The 23,292-nt window shown below is 37.4% G+C and overlaps 1 protein-coding gene across 3 annotated transcripts in view; it reads left to right on the top strand.

Moving 5' to 3' along the window:
• Window positions 1-23,292, top strand: part of LOC101943653 (sodium channel protein type 1 subunit alpha) — a 174,234-nt gene that overhangs the window by 77,749 nt on the left and 73,193 nt on the right. The window contains exons 3-11 of one of the 3 annotated variants that reach the window (XM_065561790.1): window positions 1,024-1,155; window positions 6,609-6,689; window positions 7,551-7,679; window positions 8,206-8,297; window positions 9,470-9,742; window positions 20,180-20,243; window positions 20,975-21,116; window positions 21,295-21,501; window positions 22,211-22,498. In XM_065561790.1, coding sequence (XP_065417862.1) covers window positions 6,610-6,689; window positions 7,551-7,679; window positions 8,206-8,297; window positions 9,470-9,742; window positions 20,180-20,243; window positions 20,975-21,116; window positions 21,295-21,501; window positions 22,211-22,498 — 1,275 coding nt within the window. In that variant the 5' untranslated portion in view covers window positions 1,024-1,155; window position 6,609. Of the gene's footprint in view, window positions 1-1,023; window positions 1,156-6,599; window positions 6,690-7,550; window positions 7,680-8,205; window positions 8,298-8,395; window positions 8,488-9,469; window positions 9,743-20,179; window positions 20,244-20,974; window positions 21,117-21,294; window positions 21,502-22,210; window positions 22,499-23,292 lie in introns of all 3 variants that reach the window. The other 2 variants (XM_065561789.1, XM_008178427.4) reach the window with 2 other exon arrangements.

Raw genomic sequence — 23,292 nt, 5'->3', positions numbered from 1 at the left:
ATGGATTATAAATGTATCAGGTAATCTCTTAACTCAGGCTTTAAAACCTTGTGCCAAATAAATGTGTTCCTCTTTGGCTACTTCATTATTTTAAAAATTTTCATCCATGCCTATACCATCTGTTGCTGCTGTTTGAAGACCATCAATATCTGAAATCTATTACTGGAACTGTAAGGTGAAAACACAGCCCAGATTGTTCCCAATTGTCCTTAGCTCCATATCTGAAGGGATTCTCCACACACAGTCTCCTTTTCTCCATGCAGAAGTGGGGATCAGATAGATGCCTCTGTGGTACACGCCTTTCCCAGACACGTATGGTTTTGGGCCCACATAGAGTGGGAGACATGGAGTAGGGGTGGGCCGAGAGAAGCAGGCAGGACGGGTGCAGCTCCAATAGAGGGCACCACTCAGGAACCACAGTAGGGTGGGGTGTATTGCCAGGGGCCAGAGCCACAGCAGGGGATCTTCTAGGTTTGGGGCAGCTTTCCACGGGTAACAACCATCACTTCTCCCCTTGAGTCAAACAATTGGTGTTAATGTCAATGATGGATCCTTCGCAGAGATTTTCAAGTAAAAAAAGTCCCCTCCTATTATCTGGCCCATGATTTGGTGTGTGCATGCGCTGTGGTAAGGCAATGAAGAGAGAAGGATTCTGGTATTTAGGGAAAAAGTAAACATTTAGTTATAATCAGGCTATAAAATATTCAGTAATTTTTTAATTCACCAGTTCTGCACCTTACTTTATGTACAGGTGACAGAGACAATGTGTAAATGTGTATTTAATAAAACCCCTATTTTTTTAAGACCAAATGTGGTATCCTTACAGCAAATGTTATCCTATATAGCAGGTAAGTCATGGGAATACGTTTTCTTTCCGAATAAGGATGTAGAAATATGATTTTCTCTGAATTATCTGTAGAAATGTAATGTAAGACTTTGTCTATTCTTTAAAAAAAGATTTTTGATTTTAAAACGTTAATGCAGAATGCAAGCATTTAAACTGCTCTTTCTTTCTTTTTTCAGACTTTTATAGTATTGAATAGAGGGAAGGCAATCTTCCGATTCAGTGCCACCTCTGCCCTGTACATTTTAACTCCTTTCAATCCTCTTCGAAAAATAGCTATTAAAATTTTGGTACATTCATATCCTTTTCAAGTGGTTGGTTCAAAATGTTTCTCTTTAAAAATAAAATTGCACAATTGTTTGTTTCATTATAAATATAAAATCCTTGCAGGTTTTTTTTAAATTTTATTTTACAATATAAATTTTATAACAAAGTTCTGTAGAATTTAATAGAAAATTACAACCTTCCTATAGTTTTTTTTTTTTTAAATTATCCTTGGAATTTCAAAGATCATTATATTCCTTCAATAGAAATCTATAGAATAATTCAAAAAACATTTAGAAGGGATAGCATAATCCTGAATTCTGTAGGTTTTTAGAGTCATTTCTCTGGAATCCTGTTAATTTAATTATTATTAAAATCTATAGCATTTTTACAACAGGGTGGCTGCTGTATAATTTTGACATTCAAGTACAGTATATATTACTGATCCTCTTCTGTACTGTGAATTACTAGTACACAAAGAACTTTTATTTTTTTAAAGTTGCTAAAAATAAACCTTGTCTCCGAATTCCGAATAAGCCCTCAGTTCTGCAAACATTTGAACTGTGTGTGCCACTTTACACATATGCATAGCAAACTCAATGGAATTACTTGTGTGAGTAAAGTTTCATACCTGCTTAAGTGTTTGCAGGATTGGGGTTTAAACACCTGATCCAATTTACACAGAAGTCAATGGGAACCTTAATGAGTGCTGGATCAGGCTTATAGTGCTCCATTTAACAAAATATATTGTAGTGTTTCATGGGGCTCATCTACACAGCAGCATATTGCAGTGTATGGAGATGTGAATTGTAGATCACACTAACATGTTGTGCTCTAACTGCCCTATATAGTTCTCATTAATGTAGTCTGGGACTCCTTCAATGCAAACTAAATACCTTTTAGTTCATGCCAACAGGGTCTACACAGGACAGTTAGAGTGCAGCATGTTAGCATGCTCTAAAATTCTCACTCCCAAAGTCCAGACTGTGCTGCCATATAGGGAGAGGGAGTATTTTGTTTGTTTGTGAATTTTAGAGGCAGGAGAATTTCTGAGCACCTTTTAAATTGTTTCTCCTAAACCTGTAATCACAGAAATAATTTCAGATCCCATATATTTTATATACCTGTATGCAAAGAGTAACTGTCACTTATGCCTTTAAATATATACAGGCGATATACTACTGGTCTGACTCACTGGTGGGGTTACTTTATCTGAGCCATAAGGAGTAGTAGATAGTAGGTTCTCTGGGCTCACTTATATAAATGCAACATATTAAAAGCAGCACAGGTAGTGATGCATGTAGCTAATGTTGTTTGATACTTTTTATTATAAGACTCTGTTTTCAGTTGTTTATAACTTTACCAGACTTAAACTGTTCAGGCTGAAAATTTCCATGCCACATGTCTGCCTCAGGGTGAATATTTCTAAGAATGAGGTTTGGGAAAAAAATATGTTGTTTCACCCATTTTGGGAAAAAATCTTACAACTGTTGCATTGAGAAGTTCTAGCACCTCCATGGCTTGGAGAGGGTCATTGAACTTGGTTGTGAGCTGGCCTTTGCATCAGGAATGTGCCATTTGCTGTCCCCATGAAAAACTGCTCAAATTTGGCCAAGTTATAAGGCTCTGAAAATGACAGGTCCACATAGAATATAACAGCTTTTGCTGCCAGTTAATCTCTGATCACAAGTGGTAGAAGGCTGTGCTATATGGATCTAAAGAGCCCAACCCTACTGATGTCTCATGTGCAGGGCAGTATGGTTCCACATGGTGGAATCCGTCATATATGGTGGAATTGATAAATCCATACATATATGGTCACACACGCACACTGCATTTAAAGAACATTTCTGAGGTTGCAAGGCAAACACTCAATTTAGGGAATGTCTGTACAACCTTAATTAGACCCCCTTGTGTATATACATTATGGTATAGTCTTTAATTACATGATCACAAGCTATTTTTTCGTTCAATGCTCAGGATAAATGGTGGTTACCGAATGGGTAGCTCTTCAATATTTTTTATCCGCATCGTTGAGTTTATGCCTGCATGCGTTATTTAGTGCCAAGCAAGCCCTGCAGTGAATACAGAATTACTAATTTCCTCCTGAGGGTTTTTTTTGTAGTGCTCTCATTGTGTAGCACCTTAGTTCTTTACAAATATTATTGAATTTCATCTGACAACACCCTTGTGAGTGGTGGTATTGTTATCCCCATTTTACACATGGGGAATTGAGGCACAGAGATTAAATTTAGAATCATCAAAGGTGTCAGTTTTGATTGCGCAGTTTGAGAAGCCTAATGCCTGTTTTTTGTTGTTGTTGTTGTTCAGAATACTGAGCATTTTATAGCACTTTTCATTCAGAGCAGGGTTACCATTGACTTCAGTTGCAATTATGAATACTTAGCACTTCTGCAAATCAGCCCCTAGGTGTCTCATGTTAGGTACCAAGAAAATATGAAACACACAGTGCTACCTATGAAATTTTTGGTTTATGTGACTTGCTGAGAATCACATAGAAACTCTGTGGCTGAGGCAAAGATAGAAGCCAGTTCTCTAGCATGCTATTCAGCTTCTTCAGTCAAGAGATCATCCCGTGGAGTGTGCGCTGGGAAAGAATCAGGGCCTCTGCCTCCTTTGTTGCATAAATTGTGAGGTGTGTGATCCTACAGACAACAGCCTCATTCACTGTGAAGTCCTCCTTCATACCCAGAGCACAGTCTGTCCTGTGCACCAAAGGAGTTGCACAAGCAACCTTGGCTCTGGCATTATCTAATTTTTGAGTGCCTGACTTTGCAACCTTCACATTCTTTTAATGTAGTTTTTTTATTTTTTATTGTGATCTCTAATAAGTTCATATAGCTTATGTCTAACTATATAAATATAGTTGTGCCATCCTGACCATTTTATTTCTTTTAAAATCAGTTTAGCATCACTGATCTGATGAAAATAGAAATTAAGTATTCCATTGATTTGAATGAGGTTCCTAAATATTGCTAAAATAGAATATTTTATTCTATACATAAAAAGGAATGTATACTTAGCATTAATAGTATTGTGTACTTAATTATCTGCCCCATACTATGTTTTAAATATATTGATACATTGGAGCCTAGCATTCACAAGCCCTTTGAGACTACCTCCATAAAAAGACATCAAAGGAGTTTCCTGAGCATGTTAACTGGAATTCCTGGCATCTATCTGTACAGCGTGTGTGAGGGGTATTCCAATGGTAGCTACATTTGATATTCTGAGTCACAGAATAACAGTTATGCTATGCTGAGATTGTTTGATAATATGACCTTCAAAATTAATGAAGTAAGCCAGTCAATAGTATTGAGACTCACTGATGTCAGTGGGAACTGGGCAGCTAAGTTCCTATGCATGACTTGAATGTTTACTCTGAAAGGTATGGTCAGTCTTTACTGATTTTGATCACTTCAGGGAAAATGGTCAGGAACTACTAACAGCAGTACCAATGTACACATCAATCTAGTGCATTAAGATATTACTTTTCATATTCCCCTTTGCAACTACAGAGTGAAGTTTAGTCTGTGTTCAGAGCCTAAAAATGTGTTCAAAAGCAAAAAAAAATTAGCATGTAATTTAATTTTAAATTGCAAATCATATTTGGGCTTTTTGGATACAAATGTATTTGTAAAGTGTTTTTATACTTACAAACAGATATATCTATCATTAGCTTAGGGTGATCAGATAGCAAGTGTGAAAAATAGGGACACTTTTTTAGGGCAGAGAGGGGGGCAGCTAGAGGATATGGTTGCCTAAATAAGACAGAGCCTCTAATATCAGGATGATCCCAATAATATTGGATGTCTGGTCACCCTACATTAGCTCCTTTGATGAACTGTTTTGTAGGAACATATCTTTTATAAAAGATGAATAGAGGTAAAACATTTTCCAGAGTAAGTTTGGCACAAAGTCTAGCATTTTGTAGCTTATGGTGCCATCATGTGGCAATTTTACATCACTTTCCTGTTTGTTGTTTTAGTCTTTAACTTATTGTTAAACGCTTGGATAAATATGCTGAATGTTTAGTATCAATGGAAGTGAAAAACTTATAACACTACATAGAATCAGTAATTCTGCAAACACTTGTTGCCTTAGTCTTCTCTTTTTGTAACATTGCTGAGCATGTTGTAGTGAGGCAGCTGCAGTCATGTAGCATACTCAGGTTTCCTTAACCCCAATCAGTTTGAGTTGTAGGCCTTAGTGTAATAGGGATGCTACACTAGTTGTTCTGGTTGATGATTGGGATGAGAATCAGGTTACCATGCTGATTCATACCAGTCTTTCAGTGGCTTTCCTTACTATTGACCATAAGATGGTATTGAACTATAGTGTGGATAGAACTTTCATGGAAGTATGACTTATTCTTTCTTACTGGCTTCTGATGGTTGTCTGTCTGAGAGGTCACAGAGAATAATATTGGGCATTTGCTCATCTGCCCCAATGGGGCGATCTCTCTTTCTGTTGAGGTTCCACAGGAGCTCATCTTCCCCGACGTGCTCTTTCTCTGTCGGGGTTCAGCTTACATTCTGCTGCCTTCCTCTAGTTCAAAATCAAATTCTAGGAGAGTTGGTGAGGAAACATAGGGTACAATGTCTTCATCAAGTGGATGACAGTGCTGTGATAATGCTTATTTGATTGTGAGAGTAAATGGAATACTAGATATTGGTTATTTGGCTTATTTGGTGGAGTAAACAAATAGAGTTTATTCACCATTTGTTACGTAGATTTGCTACCTGATGTGGTGTTGTATTCCCAGCTGCTTCTAGTAGCAGCAATAACTAAATACCGTTTTTATTTGTGCTCAGTGATACTGTTGAGACCTTTTCTTTTAGATGTGAGTCTTGCTACAGTTATCCAGGGTTCTAGGTCCCTTAGAGACACTATCTTTATGCTCATGTAATACCGTGACAGTTCAGATCAGAGGAGATGCACAAGCTGACAGCCTCCTGATTTCACCACAAAGGAGCTGCAGGTAACTTCTTCTCAATGAGGAATCCTCAACTTTGGAACTTCCTTCCTCCCTTGGTCCAAGAGAACCTAGTTCTCTGACTTTCTGAGCATCCTGCAAGACCTGTCTTTTCGCTCAAGCTATTGAATTGTTAGAGAAGTGGGATGGGGCGGAAGTTGCTATTTATTACTGTCAACAAGCTGTTGGGATGAGGAGAGTTCATTACTTAATATTGTTATGATTTGTTACTGTTTTTAGTGTGTGCAAAGCACTGCAGAGGGACAGTGTTAAAAAAATGAGTTGCTTCTGCTTACACCACAAGTGACTTTAGTGCTAATAAAGTTTAATTTACTAATGAGAAAACTGCTGGGTTGATACTATATTAAAAATATATCTGGAATTGTCACTTAAATCAATGGGATTTTTGTGTGTGTCAGAATTTGGTTGAAATTAAAATGTGTTATTAATGTGCTATTGTAATTTACTGTTGTATGTTCCTTGACTGTAACGTACATTGTTCAGCATGCTTATTATGTGCACTATTTTGACCAACTGTGTGTTTATGACCATGAGTAACCCTCCGGAATGGACAAAGAATGTAGAGTAAGTTAAACCTATATTCTTTAAATATATCCATATATCTGAAATGAATTTTTCTAGGAACCATTATTTTATTTGCAGTGAAGGACATTGACAGCACTCAGTATGTGACACTACTACTGTTTTTTTCTCTAAAGAAAATTATTTATTGTGGTTTAAATCTTCCTCTCTTAAAAAGAAAAAATTGAGTACAGAAAAAGGTGAGGCAAATGTTCATGGATAGTATTGCTCTTTCACTCTACATGAAGATTTCATCCTTATCTTCATGACGTAGCATCTTGAGAGTGTTTTATGCCTTCTGGCCAATACTGTTGATTTGATTATACTACTACATTAGTAGTAAAACAATAGCCACCTAGTTATAGACGCCAACTCAGGAAAGCACATAACTAGTCCTACTGAAATGGGACTTTAAGCACATGCTATTGTTCAGTGTTAATATTAGAGGTTTTAGAAGTTAGTGACCCAGACAATATAAAATAACTTGATCTTACCGTGTTGTTGGACAACAATAATAGACCAAGTGGACCTTAGTTATAATTTCATCTATTATAGAATTTTATTGTAAAAATCTATTTTATTTCTTTAGATTTATACAATTGCTAATAAAGAGCACCTACTTATACACTCTAGTCACCCTTGACAAGTCAAAAGTATATCACAAATAATGTACTAGAATATAAGGATACTTATAATGGTGAATAGTGTATTTTTAATAGACATTTTTATTTACTTTATTTATTCTCAATTTTTGAAATTAACTGAATCTTTCATTTGATTTCTAAGACTTTTAGCAACAAGAAAATAAAACTGTTATAAAGAATTAGTATTTGTCTCTATTAAGTTTTTGGATACTTTTTCCAGGTATACCTTCACTGGAATATATACATTTGAATCACTTATAAAAATTATTGCAAGGGGCTTCTGTTTAGAAGATTTTTCTTTCCTTCGAGACCCATGGAACTGGCTTGATTTCACTGTCATTACATTTGCGTAAGTTTTGTTTTGTTTTTTAATTGAAGAACATAAAAGGCCATGAAATTAGTTTCAGTAAAGACCCAAAAAAATTTCCAAGCTAACTTATTGGGAGTATGAATTTTCTGTGTCTAAAAATGACTTGCAGGTCATAAATATTGTAGTATTCATCTTCCAATGTAAGCATATATACTGCAGAAGCCACTAGTACAGTTAGTGTTATAGAAGCTAATTTGATGTTCTGCATTTTTCTCTAACCAGAATAAAAGGAACCCCTTTGACTATATGCTCCAATTTTCCAGTCTAGTCTAGATAAATTTTGTGCTTTCAAAGTAAAATCACTGTGGTTTGCTTCAGAGACATTTACGTTTAACTGAAGGCCATGAACGCAAATTAATGCAAGGCAAACTGCAGTGAAAGGTAAACAGCTGACTGTTGCTTTTTAATTTATTAGCTAAAATCACCAAAGAGGTCTTGATGAAAGACCCTCATAAGTAGCATAAACTCTGCCTAAATTCTGAATAACTGTGATTTAATCCTACAGGTATATAACAGAATTTGTAAACCTAGGCAATGTTTCAGCTCTTCGAACTTTCAGAGTATTGAGAGCTTTGAAAACTATTTCTGTAATCCCAGGTAAGAAGTAACTGGTGTAAGGTGTTAGGTCCCTTGTACCTCCCAACTGTTCCTTTTTATCCTGTCATTGTGTTTGTGTGTGAACTCCCCTATTACAGATATGTGACAGAGTTTGTGGACCTGGGCAATGTCTCAGCGTTGAGAACATTCAGAGTTCTCCGAGCATTGAAAACAATATCAGTCATTCCAGGTGAGAGCTAGGTTAAACACTGAGGCTGAATTTCATTCCACTGAAGCTCAATACACATTATTTTAACACAAGCCTTGTTGCTTGCCAAAAAAACAAAACAAAACAGGAATCATAAGATAATAGAATTGATTGAAATCTATGATTCTTTGCATTTTAACATTAGCTTTTTTCCTTTTGAAATCAGCCTTTGAGTTTAACAAATTCTTGCATGAGACATTGCAATTTACAGCCTGTGTGGTTTGCATCTTATGATGTCAAGCTTTCTTCTCCACATTCAACAAAAAATCAGTAATCCTGAGGTTTTCTTACCCATATGTATTTTACCAATATGATGTAATGTAGTATTTTCTATGGATATTTGTGACTGTGAAAACTAAAATTGTTTGAAACACTGATTTACTAATAAAGATAAAGGAATAAGATAATAAAGAATAGCATGGGCATCGCATGGGGGATTTATTATCTTAAAGTTCTATTATTTTCCAAACCCTCTCCAGTTTTATAACTTTAATCTGATCCCATTTGTTGTTTAACAAGCTCTTTACTATTGTTGTAACAATGCAGTATGTTATAAACATACTGATACTAGCAAAGGTTTGGGACAGGAGGTATTGGCAAATAGTAAAATTTACCATTGGCAAATAGTAAAATTTACCATTGGCAAATGGTAAAAAAGAAAGATTTTTCTTTACATGAGATTCATGTAAAACATGAATAACAAAATCACTTGTTTTGGCATTAAAACAAGTGTTTTGGAATATGTGCAATTCATTTACATTCACAATTTCAAATGAACATAAACTTTCAGCTATTTATTCATCTTCACAAGAGATAAAACTCTTCATAAAATGTTATTTCACACACATTACAGCCATTTATTTGGGCTTCTGCATGAAATTTTTAACTTTATTGGTATAAATTGTTACTTTTATGTTTTAAATATGTGATGAACATCATAATAAAAATCCCTTTCTGTTTGCAGGCTTGAAGACTATTGTGGGAGCCCTAATTCAGTCTGTGAAGAAGCTCTCAGATGTCATGATTCTGACTGTGTTTTGCCTGAGTGTATTTGCACTAATAGGGCTGCAGCTGTTCATGGGCAACTTGAGGCATAAATGCTTGCAGTGGCCTCCAGACAATTTTACTCTGGAAACAAATATTACTTCATACTTTAACAGCACAATAGGTGAAAATGGTACATTTGTTAATGTAACAGTGACTCCGTTTGACTGGAAAGACTACATTGATGATGAACGTAAGAATTACTGATTTAATTCTTCTTAAATTGTTTGTAATTTAATCTTTTCAGAAAATAGATGCAAGTAAAATTGTGTAGATGTTGAGCCCAAAGTTATCAGAATTAACCCAAAGTTAGCAGTCTGACCCAAAGTTATCAAAAGTATTACTGATTCAATAGGACTAGATTTGTCAAAAGGTTAACAAGTGGACATTTTCCAGAACTTCAAAAAATGAATGGCATTCTTTTGCCTGCTTTCGGATTTTAATTAATAATTCTAATGATAGCTGGCATTTTTATCTTTCTCATGGAAAATAAGCACAAAGATAGAGAACACAATTCAATATTTATGAAAAGATGCTTTTTTCTAAATATAAAAATCAGTACCTATCACTACAATTCCATGTTAAACTGGGCAGTACAAGTAGAAGTTACAGAAGTGCTCAATGGTGGCATACCTCGGCTTCCATGGAAGTCAATGGAAATTTTATCATGGATTTTAAGGGGAAAAGAGTGAAGCTAGCACTGAGCAGTTTTCAAAATCGCATACGATGACTATTAATTTGAGAGGAAAAAAAGGGTGGGTTTTTTTCTATTTTCTTTTCTCTAAATGTCACATCCACCAATCTCAGACTAATGGATGGCTTGTCTTGACAGTACAATGGAGATGTCAGTCAGGCACTGTGGTATGAAATGGATTTCCCCCCCCTTGACTTTCTTTCAAGAAATAGTTCTTTCAAAGCTGTAAAATACTAACAGTATCCTGGTTTCAGTTGTGATTTTAGCTCTTAAATAAAAATTTAAAGAAATAATTGTCCATAGCCTCAAGAGGACCTTTTCATAACTGCCAATCAAACTAAAGTTAATGTTAGTCCAATATTTAACAAAGGGTAAACGAGATGACCCAGGACTTATTATAAATCTGTCAGCCTGACATTGATCCTGGGCAAAATAATGGAGTGGCCAATACAGGAGTTGATTAATCAAGAATTAAAGGAGGGTGATATACTTAATGCCTGTCAACATGAGTTTATGGAAAACGGATTTTTGTCAAACTAACCTGATATCTTTTTTAATATGTGATTACAAATTTTGTTGATAAAGGTAATAGTGTTGATGTAATATACTCAAACTTTGATAAGGCATTTGACTTGCTATTGCATGATATTTTGATTAGGAAATTGAAATTATATACAATTGCCATTGCAAACATTCAGTGGGTTAAAAACTGGCTAACAGGTCTCAAAATGCAATTGTAGATGGGGAATCATAATCGAGTTGGTATATTTATAATAGGGACCTGCAGGGATCAGTTCCTAGTTCTACGATATGTAACATTTTTATCAGTGACCTGGAAGAAAACATAAAATCATCACTGATCAAGTTTTCAGATGACACAAAGATCAGAGGAGCGATAAAAATTGAAAAGAATAGGTCACTGATACAAAGTGATCTGGATTGCTTGATAATCTGGGCACAAGCAAACAATATGTGTTTCAACACTGCCAAATATAAAGTCATGATTCTAGGAAGCAAGAATGTAGGCCATACTTGCAGAATGAGGTACTTTATCCTGGGAAGTAGTAACTCTGAGAAAGACTTGGAGATTCTGGGAGATAATCAGCTGAACAGTAGCTTACCTGAATAAACAGGGGAATATCGAGTAGAAGTAGGGAGGTCATGTTTCTTCTGTATTTGCCATTGGTGCAATTGCTACTGGAATACAGTGCCCAGTTCTGGTGTCAACCGTTCAAGAAGGGTGTTGATAAATTGAAGAGGATTCAGAGACAAGCCATAAGGATGATTAAAGGTTTGGAAAACATGCCTTATACTGAAAGACTGAAGGAGTTCAATTTATTTAGCTCGTCAAAGAGAAGGTTAAGGGGTGATTTGATGACCATTTATAAGTAGCTACATGAGGAACAGAAATTTGATAAAGGACCCTTTAATGTAGCAAACAAAGGTATAAGAAGATCTAATGGCTGGAAGATGAAGCTAGGCAAATTTAGACTGGAAATAAAGTGCACATTTTTAACAGTGAGGCTAATTAACCATTGGAACAACTTACCAAGGGTTATGGTAGCGATTCCATCACTGGAAATTTTTGAATCAAGATTGGATGTCTTTCTGAAAGACATGCTCTAATTCAACCAGGAATTAGTTTGGGCAAGTTCTATGTCCTGTGTTATTCAGGAGCTCAGACTAGATGGTCACCTTGGTCCCTTCTGGCCTTATAATCGATTTAATTATAAATCCGAACTGTGAGATTACATGTTGGCTGATATAGAAGACCTGAAGCCTTTGAGGAATCAGGTTGTGCTAGGATGAGAGAGAAAATTCTAGTGATCTAGGGAAGTGACTGCAGAATTGAAGTTGCCACCTGGTCTTCAGTGTATTTACACTGAGGTTCAGGAACAATTATTAAGGGAAAGAGGCAAAAGGTGCCCCATATTTCCCTGCACCAGCTACCCACATGGTGGGTATCGGCCCAGAAGGGAAGCTGCCTCCTCAGAGCTATTATTTTGTCTTATGCAGGTGAGCAAGAAGTGAGAAAGTGGTAATGGGGAGGGGACTCTCTGAGACAGTCTGTTTTCTGAGCCACTCCTGAGGCAATGCAATAACATGCTGGCCTGTGTGTACATGCTACTCATGGCAAAGTCACGATTGAGCCCTATATAAGAATTCTAAAATCTCTGGAAATTTTCCATGGGAGCTATAGGTTGTATTCTCTTCTCACTTACACCAGAGTAAATCACAGTGTTGAGGACGGTGGAGCTACGCTGTGTGAAAAAGAAATCAAGCCCCCCACCCTTTTATTTTTAAATGCTAGCTGATATCCATGTCCTTGAATACACCTTTGAAGAAGAATATATCCTTGATGTGAGCACTGCTGACATTAGCAATTCTGAATATCGTCTCTTTTCATTATTTCACTTTCAATAGCAAAGCCAATAAATGTATGGCCTCTCTCAGTAAATCTAGCATAAGGGAATGCTACTAGGAAGGAAAATCACACAGCCAATTGATTTGAATATCAAAGCAGGTCTTCTGGGCCAGTTTGAAATGATTACAATTACCAAAGTGTTAGATTTATTTCCTAGAAGGTGTTTGTTAACAAGGATAGAAAAAATACGTATAACAACAAGTGACTTGATGAGTTCTGGAATTCATAATTGATTATTAGAGCCCAGTGAAAAGTAAAGTGCTGGTCCCTCTGTGTATTCCACGCATGGAATATTCATGCGCTTGAAGCTTGTATCATGCGCTTGTATCTTGGTTTTCCTTGTGTTCTGCAACCTGACCATCTTTCCAGTTCCTTCTTACCATCACATGGTCTAAGTCAGAATCCTCCTCCCATCAAATTTGTCTTCATCTCTGTAAATATAATTGTATTTAGTTTGTTAGTGGTTTTGATAGTTTTCTGATAAATCAGGAACATTACTAGTGAAGGGTATGCCTGTTTGGTCTGGCAACAGCAGCCAGGATCTTCATGAAGGTCTTTCCAGTGATGACAGCACAGCTGAGACAAAATGGTGACTGACTTCTAACAGTTCTTGCCTAAAAGTACTGTTAGCAACCTTGTCACTATTCCATCTCCTGGTATCCTTGGAATCTGCATAAATGTGGAAATGTCTACCCTGATTCTCCCACATATCATATACTTTATAGTGGTGACCATGGACTCAACCACAGCAAGGGCCTTCCTCCCTGTGGACAGATACCATGCCGTGCGCAGTCTAATAAATCAAGTCACTCATAGACCTGAAACAATGTTCCAGGCCTGTCTTTCTCTGTTAGAACACATTACCTGTGTAACCCCATTTGTCCGGCTACAGCTCTGTTGTCTGGTCAATGTATACGCCAGACAGGCACACCATGAACTCTATAGAGACAACCCCTGTCAATGTCAGGGCTTCATTCACCTGATGGATGAACCCAGGACATATATGCATTGGAGTCCCTTTCCTACCTCCCACACTCAACATGCCAGACTTATCCTTGGATGGTCCCACATGAATGGTCACATAGCACAAGGTACATGGACACCTCAAAAAACCAAGATGCATAGTAACCTCTTGGAACTAAGAGCAGTCAGGCCAGCCAGCAATTAATTCCTTCAACTTATTCGATTTTGATATGTCTGGGTAATGTCAGACAACACAGCGACCTTCTTCTATATAAACAAACAGGCAGGGACAAAATCCCTTCTATGCATGCAACCGTTCAACTTATGGAACTAGTGTATCCAGAACTTCATCACAGTGTCTGCAATGTACCTCCTAAGTGTCCAGAACTTTCTGTCAGACAGCCTCAACAGGCATTTCGTCACCAATCACAAATGGGAATTACACAATTCAGTCCTGATCATCTTCACACAATGGGAAACACCATCTTGGGGCCTGTTTGTGTTCCAGCTGAACAAGAAGTTCAATGTATATTTTTCCAGAGCAGCACAATGTCAGGACTTATACGGTGATGTCTCATATTATCCTGGATAGGCCACATGAGGTATGCCTTCCCTCCCATCCCGCTACTGTCCAAGATTCTATAGAAGATTCGTCACAACAAAGAACGACTCATTCTCATCATACCCATTTGGTCCCTGGGCCCTTTAAATCACCGCTGGAGCCCTGCCGCCCCTACCCGGGGCTGCAGCAGCGGGGCTCGCCGGCGATTTAAAGGGCCTGGGCTCCCTGCAGCGCCCGGAGCTCTTTAAATCACCGTCGGAGCCCTGCCGCCCCTACCCCGGGGCTGTGGCAGGGGGGCTCCACCGGCGATTTAAAGGGCCTGGGGCTCCCCGCAGCAGCTGGAGCCTGGAACTCTTTAAATCACCGCTGGATCCCTGCCGCACCTACCCTGATATAACGGGGTTTTAGCTATAATGCGGTAGGGATTTTTGGCTCCCCATGACCGTGTGATAGCGGGGTAGAGGTGTATTACACATTGGCCCAAGCCTCTTCTGCTGACACCTTTGGATCTGCAGTGTTATAAGCATCTGTAATCCTGCATCCTTGCTCCTGCCCACATTTGAGTATTGCTTGCTGGTCACCCACATGTGGAATATATGTAGGGACCAGCACTCGAAGAAGAAAAGGATACTTACCACTCTTTTTGTGCATTCCTCAATTTCTGGATGTCTGGCCCAAGCCTGTGAAGTCTGATTTGTAGGAGTGCTGAGCACTCACAGCTGCAAGTGAAGTCAATGGGGAGCTGTACTTTAAACATATAATACTAATCAGGTCCTATGTGTCTCAAATTGGACACCCAAAATTAGTGCATACTTCTGACCTTAATCTCTCTGTGTCTCAGTTCCCTATTTATAAAATGGGGATAATAATAACCACTCATCTCACTGGGGAGTTGTGATGATAAATTCATTAACATTTGTGAAGCACTTAGATACTATAATGATAAGCATTGTAGACAAGCCCATGAGGAAATTAATAATTCCATCTGGTGCAGTTTGAATAGTATACAGTAAATAGGTCTGGGTGCACACATTAAGCAATGAGGAGAAAACAAAATATTAAATAGCTTTTTAAGTGAGCACCAACCATTTTGTGCACTGAGTGCGGCATGGGCATTGTGGTAAAAATAGTATGTGATCATGTAATTAAAGTCTGTATCACAATGCACACACAGTGCACTGCATAGACAACCTTAATTCTGCCATTTCCTAATTTTTGAGTGCTTAACTTTGCAACCATAATAATGTTATTCTGTGTTTGTAGTACACATACTCACATATGAATCAAATATTCAAAGTTGTAAGTTAATGTAATATATTATGGTCACAATTTTAAACAATCAGAAGTAATAAACAATTAAGGTTCACCTAATAAACTTCTCATCCACGCAACTCTCATTTACTTTATTTGAGAGAAGATTGATATACAGTTAAATCTTGTCAACTATACTCTTATAAGTAGTCTCCTTGAAAGTAGTATTACCTTGGTGCATTGACTGGCTGGAAGCCTTCAAATTCCAGTCAATCCCTTTGTTCCATTTGATTCAGTAAGTTTGTTTAGCCCCATCTACAGTAGACCAAAACCCAAATGTGGATTGTTAAAACTCTCCATAAGTATGATTCCAACGAAAACCTATTTCTAACCAGTTTGGCTGTATGATATTTAAACATAGTTCCAACATAATTTGGTCGTGTACACACAAGACTAGTAACTGTTTTTGTGAGAGTTTTTTATAAACAAATTTTAAACATGGTTTCTAAATTCGTTCCCAGGCTGATGTGAAAAACTAGTGTTTTTCAAAATTTTTGGTATCTGTAAGATCAGTAAATTGTCTTAAAATTGAAGAAATGTATACAAGTGATAAGCATACAGATTGGTTAGAAAAGAAAACTTTACCGAACTTTGCCTACTCAATGGCTTTGTGAAATGTGGTCTCAGTCCAGTTCCATCCCTTTAATTCACACACAGTTCCTATTTACTCAAGTTTTTTATGGGGCTGTATATTTGAATCTCTTATTGCAGAATGCTTGCCAGCATGACCACAATGGGATGTGTGTCAATTTCAGTATCTTCCCAGCTCTTAAAATAGAGCAGGCAAGAAAAGTATGGGCGTGAGGGACAAATGAGATACATCACATGCATCTCTGAAATCACAAAAATACCAGCATCCTGGGTTTGAGTAGGATGAGTCACCAAGCTTCAGAGCAGCAGATTTAATACTGCTGCATGTTTTATTTCTAAGTTGTTGGTAGTTTTTCAGTGCCAAGAGAACATTCTATAAAATGTGATTTTCAGCAAGCGTCAACCCTGACAAGTGTCCCTTCAAATCTTTGGAGAAGGAAATCAAACATTTAGGATCAATCCTCCAAAATCTCAGTATATGAGTGCAATAGGGCTTCATTATGAACTGAAGTTTTGAATTGTGCTACACACTTAGTTTGCTTTAGTTTTTAAGGCATTATGTTAATTTTGGCTATCCCTTATATTTTTGTCTTCTCTCCCTTCTCACCTACATTTATGTTCTCCCCACTTTTGCATCATCTGTCTTTCTCACCCCAACTTCACTGTACTGACATTTTCCTCTTTCTGTCTTTTTTTCCTTGTTCTTGCCCTTTCTCTTTTTCCTTTTAATCTTCTCTTTTTGTTTCTTTAAAAACTAATTCTGTACTTATTTTCACCTTTGAATGAGCCATACCCAAATCCTTAGTGCCAGTATGACTATTATTAACCTTTAAGCCCAGATGGACAACATCTTCAGAATTTCTGGAGGTGCCACTTTTTGGATAAGATATAAAAACAAGTTCCTGACACTTGATGGTCCTCCACACACATACACATGTACAGCCTTCCAGACTCAGAAAACCCTTTCCTAGGCTCACTACCTACTTATCCCCTTCCTAACTGACAGCCACACTATCAGGTCAGAAGTCAAAAACATACACCTTTTACTTATTGCTGAGCCTGAAGAAGAAACAAAGTAGCAGTGAAGGACTATGGCTGTAGTGAGCATGTGCAATGTGACCAATACTCTGAATTAGCCTGCTAGAAACCTGTTCTCTGTTACCATTTTCTTCTGCCTTCAGTCTATGTGCTGCAGAGCAAAAATTCTTCCAGTAGCAACAGATGTACTGTTGCAGTTCCTGTCCCATCAGGAAACATTTTGCAACAGCAGGTGGTACTGCTCTTTTGTGTCCATCAGACACACTCCACAGAGTAGGTGTTCACTGCAGTTTTAGCTTAGGCTGTTATCCAGCATCACAATTCCTGAGGTGACTGCACCTGAGACCACTTTATGGCCTCCTTGAAGGCACCCTACATCACCTGTCTTGGAGTGGAGTCCTGCAATTCTCTCCTTCTTGACTGGTGATTTTGGCTGCAATTCCTCCTGCAATTCACTGTGATCACTTAAGCAGGTCTGACTTTAGTTCAGCACCTGACATCCTGTTCTTTCAGGGCCAATGACTGGGTTAACCAGTGGCCAGCCAGCTTCATAAAGCAAAGTATTATTTATTCTGAGGAAAAGCATTACAGAGAAGACATATCTTAAAAACAATAAACAGCTATTATGCATGCCTAGCTTACCAAGTATCACGCATCTTCCACATGAAGGCCCTAGCAGGTTTAAAGTACTTCAGATCCTCTTACAGAGACTGTCCCTCTGGTCACAGTCTCATGTCAGTTCTTGGATTGGATGAAAGTGACCTCTCTCTCCAATTAAGATGGTCACTTTATAAGTTTTCAATTCTTTGTTTGGTAGGTCTCTTTAACAAGGTCAAACCTTATATGCAATTTCCTTTGGGAAGAGGCTTCTCCAGATTTGTTACTTTCAAAGGGATTTTCATTAATGATACCCCAGTAATTTTCATTAATTTAACCCCAAGAAACTGTAGCTGCCCCATGAGAACGGCCATATTGGGTCAGACCAATGGTACATCTAGCCCAGGTTCCTGTCTTTAGATAGTGGCGAGTGCCAGGTGCTTCAGAGGGAATGAACAGAACAGGACGATCATCTTGTGATCCATCCTCTGTTGTCCACTCCCAGCTTCTGGCAGTCAGAGGCTAGTGACACCCAGAGCGTGGAGTTGTATCACTGACCATCTTGGCTAATAGCCAAGAACTTCATGAACTTATCTAATTCTTTTTTGAATCCGGTTATACTTTTGGCCTTCAAATCATCACCTGGGAGTTCCACAAGTTGACTGTATTGTGTGAAGAAGTACTTCCTTGTGGTTGTTTTAAACCTGCTGCCTGTTAATCACTTTCTCCACACCATTCATGATTTTATAGACTTCTCTCATATCCCCTTTAGTCAGCTCTTTTCCAAGCTGAACAGTCCCAGTCTTTTTAATCTCTCCACATATGGAAGCTGTTAATCATTTCTGTTGACCTTCTCTGTACCTTTTGTACCTTTTCGAATGCTAATGTATCTTTTTTGAGATGTGGCAACCAGAACTGCATGCAGTATTCAAAGTGTGGGCATTCCATGGATTTATATAGTGCCATTATGATATTTTCTGTCTTATTAATTATCCCTTTCCTAATGGTTCCTAACATTCTGGTAGCTTTTTTGACTGCTGCTACATATTGAGTCGATGTTTTCAGAGAACTATCCGTAATGACTCCAAGCTCTCTTTCTTGAGTGGTAACATCTACTTTAGATCCCTTCATTCTTCCCATGGAGCAAGAATACAATCTCTAGCCCATAAAAATACATATAACATGTATAAAGATGATACAATAGTCTTTGGATCTTCCAGGTGTCCATAATATTTGTTACACCCCAATCTCCCACTGATTTTAGTGGTACTTTCAGTCTGGCCTAGCTGAGACAGCTGGGGTATGTGTTAGAGCTCAGGTTCTGTGTTCACTCAGGCTGTTAACTCACCCACTTTTCACTGAGGGTGCAGGCTAAATCACTTGAGTGCTGATAGTCCTTCACTGCCTTCCAACAATCCCCTTGTGTGCCCAAAAGGACAGACAAGTTCTCCCACAATTCACTGGGTAGAATCATAGAGCAGCTCAGCTTTCTGTAGCACAAAGAACCATGGGATATGACACACACAGATGAGTATAGCACCTGTGAGGACACAGTAACTTGAGTATGGCTTTGCATTGTGGTTGCTCATGGCAGGGCTAGGCTAACCCTGGTGTGCAGACCTGTATGCTGGTCACCTAGGCTAACTCTGTAATGAAAACATACCTACATTGTTTAGAGTGGCTGACAGTTGTGGAATTATTGGTTGATCTTGAACTTATTAGTCTCTAATGACTAGCTGCCTCTGACAGCTACAGTTGTTTGTAGGTGCAACAGCTGAGGCCTCGGTAATGCTAGTCAAAAAAATAATGTCTCATTAAATCAGGCTAGCCAAAATCTTTTAAAATAGGGTAAATTCTGTCTACTAAAACAAATAAATACAAAATAAAGTTCCACAAAATGTTAAATGTTTCATTGCACATTTGAAAGGAAAAATGTACAATTCATTCAGCTCTAACAGCATCTATCAGGATTCTAGATGCTATTTGACACATTGACAGTATAAATTAAAGATATTCATTTTCTGGCAATTTATATTGTCACTTTGATTTCATGTTCATGTTGAAGAAATCATTTATGCTGGTTTATAGTTGAATTGTGAAAATAATCTTAGTTCATTCTGGTGAATAAAGCAGTAGTAATAATGTATCAGTTTACTTTGTTTTAGTCAAATGTATTATTTTGGAATTTTGGAGCTCAAATGTGTAAATGTGTAGTTCTTACTTCTGGGAATCAGCCCCTTAACTCCTCTGAGGTAAAATCATACCAGTCAAAAACTATCCACCATCATAAAAATGTTTCATAAAACTCTTCAAGTTGTCTGTGGTAGAATTACTCATGTAAAGTAAAGGACTGGGTTTATTCAACATTGTTTAAATGAGTTCAGTATGTAGCAGTGGAAGATTTATGTAGTATTTTCTTACAATTTTATCAAAATTATTTTCTGAACAGGTCATTTTTACGTTCTGGAAGGGCAAAATGATGCTCTGCTTTGTGGAAATGGCTCAGATGCAGGGTAAGGACATGTTTCATGACATTTTATTGTACTATGTAGAAATAGGATGCAGCATATTCAGATATATATCCTGGAATAATTTGACTGACCAGCTGAATGAAATATTTGCCATTTCACATTAGATGTGTTATTGGGATTTGATTCTAGATGTCTGATCCTGGACTTGAGTTCCCAATCATAGCTAGCTGATCTGGTCAGGACAAGTCAATTTATTCTTCACTGGGTAGCAAATTCAAAGACACCCAATAATAACACATGCTTCTGGCTAGTTGAGAAGTAACAAAAGTACCAATTAGGAAGGCATAAACTCCTCAACGGTCCCAGCTCATATGTGCTGATTGCTGAAGAATATCAGGCTATTGCAAGGGTGAGTGAAGAATATGGAGACGGATATTTGAAGGTGAAAATACTATTAATCAAGGAATTTACATTGTGTTTTAGAGTTTGACTAAATAGTGGACAGTTTGGTATTAAGGCAATATGCAAGTGTTGCTAAGAAATAAAATACAAATAGAAAATACCCTTCTGCAGAATTGTAATGTTATACACAATTTTCCAGCTGTCTTTAAATGTAATTTTGTGGAGTAGAGCTCTGTCCAACTGATAGGAGTTCCTGTCTGATGAACTGACCAAAAACAGCACTTCATAATCCAAAACTTCTATCAGGACCTAGCATCCACTGACATTAGAATAATTGTAAAAGATAACACCTAATATCTCTCCTTTTGTAGTCAATGTCCAGAAGGATATATATGTGTGAAAGCTGGTAGAAATCCCAACTACGGCTACACAAGTTTTGACACATTCAGCTGGGCATTCTTGTCACTGTTTCGACTGATGACTCAGGACTACTGGGAAAACCTTTATCAGCTGGTGAGAACAAAGACTAAGTATTTTTATACTATCAAATTATACAAAGAACTTAATATCAATTCTATTACATCTCTCATATAATCTGAAGATGATGGATTCCTACAAAATGAAAAGTAGGTGATTAATTCACATAGTAACATTAAAAAGTTAATAAAGCTGTATTTATTATTACTTCCAGACACTACGAGCTGCTGGCAAAACATACATGATATTTTTCGTTCTGGTGATTTTCCTGGGCTCTTTCTATCTGATTAACTTGATCCTGGCTGTTGTTGCCATGGCCTATGAAGAGCAGAATCAAGCAAACATGGAAGAAGCAGAGCAGAAGGAGGCAGAATTTCAGCAAATGCTAGAACAGCTGAGAAAGCAACAAGAAGCAGCTCAGGTATCATTGTGATTTTATGTATTTATCAGTTAAATTGTTGATCATATTGTAATCTTGTATTAGTGCATCCAGATGAGTTTTCTGTAGATATTGGTCATCAGATTTAGAATGGGTTTAGAGCCCTGTGTTATGAAGTACCCTATAACAATGGGTAGGCCCACTCTGGCTTCAAGAACAAGAGCCGGCTCCGAGGTGTTCATTGCTGGAAATAAAAACATTTTGCTGTGAGCAACCCAGCCTTGTGATCTAGAGGAGACTTCAAAAGAATGTATATACTATTTGTTTGTTTGTTATTGAGGATTTGTATTCTATAGCATATACAATGTAGTCAGCAGAGTACATGCCTTGGAAACCTTATAATTTAAGAAGAGAAGCAATATATGGAGGGTGGGGGGATGGATATGATCAGAATCTGCACATATTTAGGCAATGGGTATCTGTTATGCCATAGGAAACACTCTGTGACTTTAGCAAGCAGTAAGGATACAGAAAAGAAGTGAGAGAAAATGTTTGAGAAGAGTACAGCTACCTGAAAGTCTCAATGTGCAAAGTCTGCGCCAGCCAAAGACTGGACTGGAAAGTTCTCTAGAAGTGAAATTTAAAAGTTTGATGTTTTAGAGTGCTGGCTAGTAATAATGATGATATGTAGCTCTTAAAGTGCTTTTCATTGGTAGATCTAATAACAGAAGTATTTATTGTGATATGGCAGGCAGTAGCAACAGCCTCTGCTGGGTCAAGAGATCCCAGTGCAGAAGGCGGAATAGGGGGACTCTCAGAAAGTTCTTCTGACGCATCAAAGTTGAGTTCAAAGAGTGCTAAAGAGAGGAGGAACAGAAGGAAGAAGAGAAAGCAGAAAGAACAATATGGAGGAGAGGAGAAGGATGAAGATGAATTTCAAAAATCTGAATCGGAAGGCAGCATCAGAAAGAAAACTTTCCGATTTTCCATTGAAGGGAACAGATTGACATATGAAAAAAAGTATTCGTCCCCCCACCAGGTACTGTATAAAGTGTTGCTAGTTGAAAAGTGTATTGGAAGCATCATGGGCTTTCAAAAAACTGTTGCAGTATCACAGGTATAACAGTGTGACTTTACTACATGAAGAAGGAAGACACCGAACTTTTATTTAATCCTATCTATCTTTATTGTTGCCAGTGTTTCAAGAGAATTTTACCTAATTGACATAGATAACTCCTTGAAAAAATCCCTATAGAATTTAATGCAGATAGCTTTTCTATAGAATTTGTAAATCAGACTATAATATGTAATAGGGAATTATATCCCTGTAATAGAATTCCATAAGTTGGTTTAAAAATTCTAGAAAAATATATTCTCTGTTCAATATTATAGGATTGTTTTAAAATAATTGCTGTGGAACCCTATTGCTTTCATTCCTATTAAATTTTATAGAACTCATCCATAAGTATATCCATGGATTTTATTTGTATTTTACTAATGTTTCCAGGTCTTGCTTAAGTATGTAGAGGATGCTATGTTTATGTCTGTTCTATTCTTATTTTATACCAGTTATCTTGTTATTGATCCTTACTCACAAATCTCATTGGCTTCATCAGGAGCTGGGGTGGCTCAGGTTCAGCATTTGTTATATTAATTCATGAATAGTGGCTTTTAAATTTACAAAGAGAGTTCAGTGAAATTAATGCATATGACAATCTGAAAGCAAAATTTGGTTCCTGGAAAAGATTACTAGTTTTATTTATGAAAACAACTTCTACAACATGTTAACTCCATTTTTATTAAAAAAAATATAGGATTTAAGGGTGTTAGCTA

Source organism: Chrysemys picta, chromosome 11, assembly GCF_011386835.1.
Source record: "Chrysemys picta bellii isolate R12L10 chromosome 11, ASM1138683v2, whole genome shotgun sequence".
NCBI lineage: Eukaryota > Metazoa > Chordata > Testudines > Emydidae > Chrysemys > Chrysemys picta.
The sequence above is the reverse complement of the archived record's forward strand: the minus strand, read 5'-3'. Positions and strand labels throughout refer to the sequence as shown.